Source organism: Chrysochloris asiatica, unplaced genomic scaffold (assembly GCF_000296735.1).
Source record: "Chrysochloris asiatica unplaced genomic scaffold, ChrAsi1.0 scaffold00023, whole genome shotgun sequence".
In the NCBI taxonomy this organism is placed as follows: domain Eukaryota; kingdom Metazoa; phylum Chordata; class Mammalia; order Afrosoricida; family Chrysochloridae; genus Chrysochloris; species Chrysochloris asiatica.
The window spans coordinates 4,945,450-4,948,766 of record NW_006408541.1 but is presented as its reverse complement, the minus strand read 5'-3'; the positions used below and the strand labels follow the sequence as shown (position 1 = coordinate 4,948,766).

Below are 3,317 nucleotides of genomic sequence, written 5' to 3'. Positions count from 1 at the left end.
AAACTAATGTTCTCCCATGTAAACTATCACATAATTTACAATAAAACATTTAAGAAAAAAAAAAGAAGAAGAAGCTTAAAAATATATATATAAATAAAAACATTATCCCTTTGGAGTCCCAACAGTCACAGTAACCTTCTGAGCTGACTTCTCTGCCTCGAATTTAATTGGTCCAGAAGATTCTCCCGCTCCCCTTCCCCTCACCGCCACAGAAGTCACTGATTTGGTTGGCTTTGTTTTAAGGGCAGTCTAATGAAACAAAGACAAAGGAGAGAATTTGTTTGCAGCCACCCCCTGATCCCAGAGACATGCTTAAACACATTTTGTTTGGAATAAACCAGTGCAGATCTGAAGTAGAACCCCAGTAGTAATCCTTTCTGACTGATGCTCCTATTCCCTAGAGCCAGTCGGGGTAGGTTTCTAAGACCCTCATCCTGACCAGGATAGAGAATCAGAACTTAAGTGCCTTTCTAAACAGATTTTTCTCTGGAAGGTTTTGAAGAGATTTGCATTCCAGAATGTATACACGAGCACTTTGGAGCTACCATTGAACTCGTTTTCTTCTGAAGACTCAAGAAAAACAAGGGCAACCCCCAAAGGGTGACCATAAAATGTTTATAAAAGGCTTATTTCTACATTGGTCTATTTGGGTAGTCATTAAAATGTTTCCTAACCTATCATAGATGGCTACTGAGAATTCCGATAGTCTTGAACCATTTTTCTCAGAAATGACTAACAGTATTCAAATACAATCTACCCCTTTGCAACATCTAGACACAAACTCTGAATATAAAGAACCATGAGACAAAGCAGGCACAGGGACATAAGAAGCTACTCACATTTAGATGAAATCTCCCTTTATTGTTGATGTTGTTGTGAAGTGCCATCGAGTTGGTTCTGATGCATAGTGACTCTGTAGAAGGTTTCTGAGGAGCGGCTGGTGAGTTTGAACCACCGGCTTTGAAGTTCAAACTGACCTTGAGGTTGAGTGCTTATCCTATGACATCACCCCAGGACCCTTTTTTGTACCCTGTTCAGTACTGTTTTCCACATTATAGTCACAAAGAAGGAAAGGTTTTTCACTGAAAGTCAACTGGAGAATAACTTGCCAAGTAAAACATCAAGGATTCATTGCCAACATTTCCAGAAAATTCGTTTTCAGGAGAATCTGAATTATTTTGATTTGGTGAATAATCACAATTATACTAGAAGATACGGCTTTGGGATTCTCCCAAAGGACCCCGAAACCCTTCCCCACCACCACTTGGTAGAAAAGTTGACTCCCAAAGCTATTTTAATTGATGATAGAAATTGAGCCAAATCTCCAGGTAAGACATCTATAATATAACATTTCTCCTAAAAAAAAAGGAAGCAATCTGACATTGTTCATGTAATCTTTTAATATTGAGAAAAGGGTCGAATTCTTTTTTTTCCTCCAAATCTCTGAGCTTGAAGATATTGGCCTTCTTACTTATCACTTCTCATTCATACAATGAGCATTTTCATGATATTTGGGGGAATCTGTTTTTGTTTTTTTTTTTTCTTTTTTAATTTAACTTTCAAACAATAAATCCTTCCAGAAGAAGAGTCTACAAAGTACATTGATTCTCTTTGGGAAGCTCACAACTCTTGAGTTTGGGCGGATTAAACACAATAAAGATTTCCTATGCCAATTCAGAGAATACAACCTGAAAGTTCAGAAAGTGGCGTTTAAACTCCAGGGGGAGGGGAAGAAAAAGAACTCAAAAGAAAGAGAAAGAAAAGGAAGGAGGAAATAGATCATTTAAAATACATATTTCCCAAACCAAAAGGACAAAGTAATTCAACTAACATATATTAACCTTTATTTTTATAACAGAGACATAAATAATTTTGTGAATTCATATGACCAGTACAAAGGACAAAATAAGATATTGCACTAAGTTTAGATATGGGATATTTGCATTGAATATTAGCTAAACAAATAAATATATATAATTTAAGGGGTTAAGGCAAAAACAGATGATACTTCAAACATAACAGAAGGTTTGAAAAATAGGTATAATTAAAAACAAGGGCACCCCATCTCCAGTTAATAAAGTGGTCATGTCTAAGGGAAAAAAAATCCCTTAGGTTTTTAATAAAGTGGCTATTATCAATCATGTTAATTAAAGTTGAGCAATAAGATCTACAATTTCCCACGGAGGAGAGCTGTTTTGCCAAGGTTTGGAGATTGAGCACTTAGAATTGAAATAAGCAACTTTTTCCTTGTCAGAATTATGATCTATTCTTCCTATTAGAAAATATAATTTGGAAAATATGACTCTTTCACATATATAATTAAAATACAACTATGAAGCTTTTTTTTTTTTTTTTTTCTTTTTTTCTTTAAGGAAGTCATGTAGGTGAATTCAAAGTAAATTAGCGGGCAAGCTATTCATGACCCGATATGTAGAGAAAGCATAAAAACTCCTAGATACTTCAGGAGAACAAAACAAACCAATTCAAAAGAGCAAAAACAAGGAGCGTCAATACATCAACACAGGGTACAGTTCTTTGGCAATAACGCACTAACGGTCAATTGAAGCGAGAACTTTAGAATTCTCTCCTTCTTAGACCCAGTTGCCAGTCTTTTAAAAACAAAGAAATAAAATTTCACATTAGCAACGCATTCAGTAATTCCAGGAAACAAAATTCAGAAGAAACCTGGCAGACAGCTTTGATTGTTACACTTAAGCACAGATAGGTCTGCTTTGGGTCTAAATCCAAATAGACTGAAACGCACACACACGCACAAAAATCTGTGAAACTTGGGACTGGGTTCAGTCAGGCCTAGAATCCTTAAAGAGAATCCGTATTCACCCATGAAAAACCAAGGTGGGGGAAAGCAGTTTGGTGATGGAAAGAAAACAAAAATCATCTTCAGATCGCTCAGAGTGGGCTTCCCCTCACCTGGATAAATGTCATGGAGCAATAAAATTCTATAGCGGGAACACCAGAAACCCAGAAAATGTGGAGTACTGCCAGCCTCCAACCAAATTCCCTTTCTCCAGTTTCAGGTAAACTTTATCCTCCTTATCTAAGTAGAGAAGGGCTCCATTCGTCGCAGCTTCACGAGTAACGTCCTTGTCCCCAGCGAAGGCAGATATTACGGGTTTACCGTTTAACATCAGGTTCACCTACAAAAGACAAGTCACTGGAGAACTCTCGTTAAAAACATCAACAGAGACCATGAGTAACATCTAAGGATGGCAGAGCTGATGTCCAAGAAACGGTCGTGAAATAGAGCCCTTCCTTCCAAATTAGTCAACTGTGGTTTCTAGATTTAGTATATATAT

At 36.9% G+C, this 3,317-nt stretch overlaps 1 protein-coding gene across 1 annotated transcript in view; it reads right to left on the bottom strand.

The window, feature by feature from the left end:
- Positions 1-2,913: 2,913 nt before the first annotated feature.
- CBLN4 (cerebellin 4 precursor) overlaps positions 2,914-3,317 on the bottom strand; it is a 12,276-nt gene continuing 11,872 nt past the window's right edge. Inside the window, exon 3 of the mRNA XM_006839166.1 lies at positions 2,914-3,158. Coding sequence (XP_006839229.1) covers positions 2,961-3,158 — 198 coding nt within the window. The 3' untranslated portion in view covers positions 2,914-2,960. The remainder of the gene's footprint in view (positions 3,159-3,317) is intronic.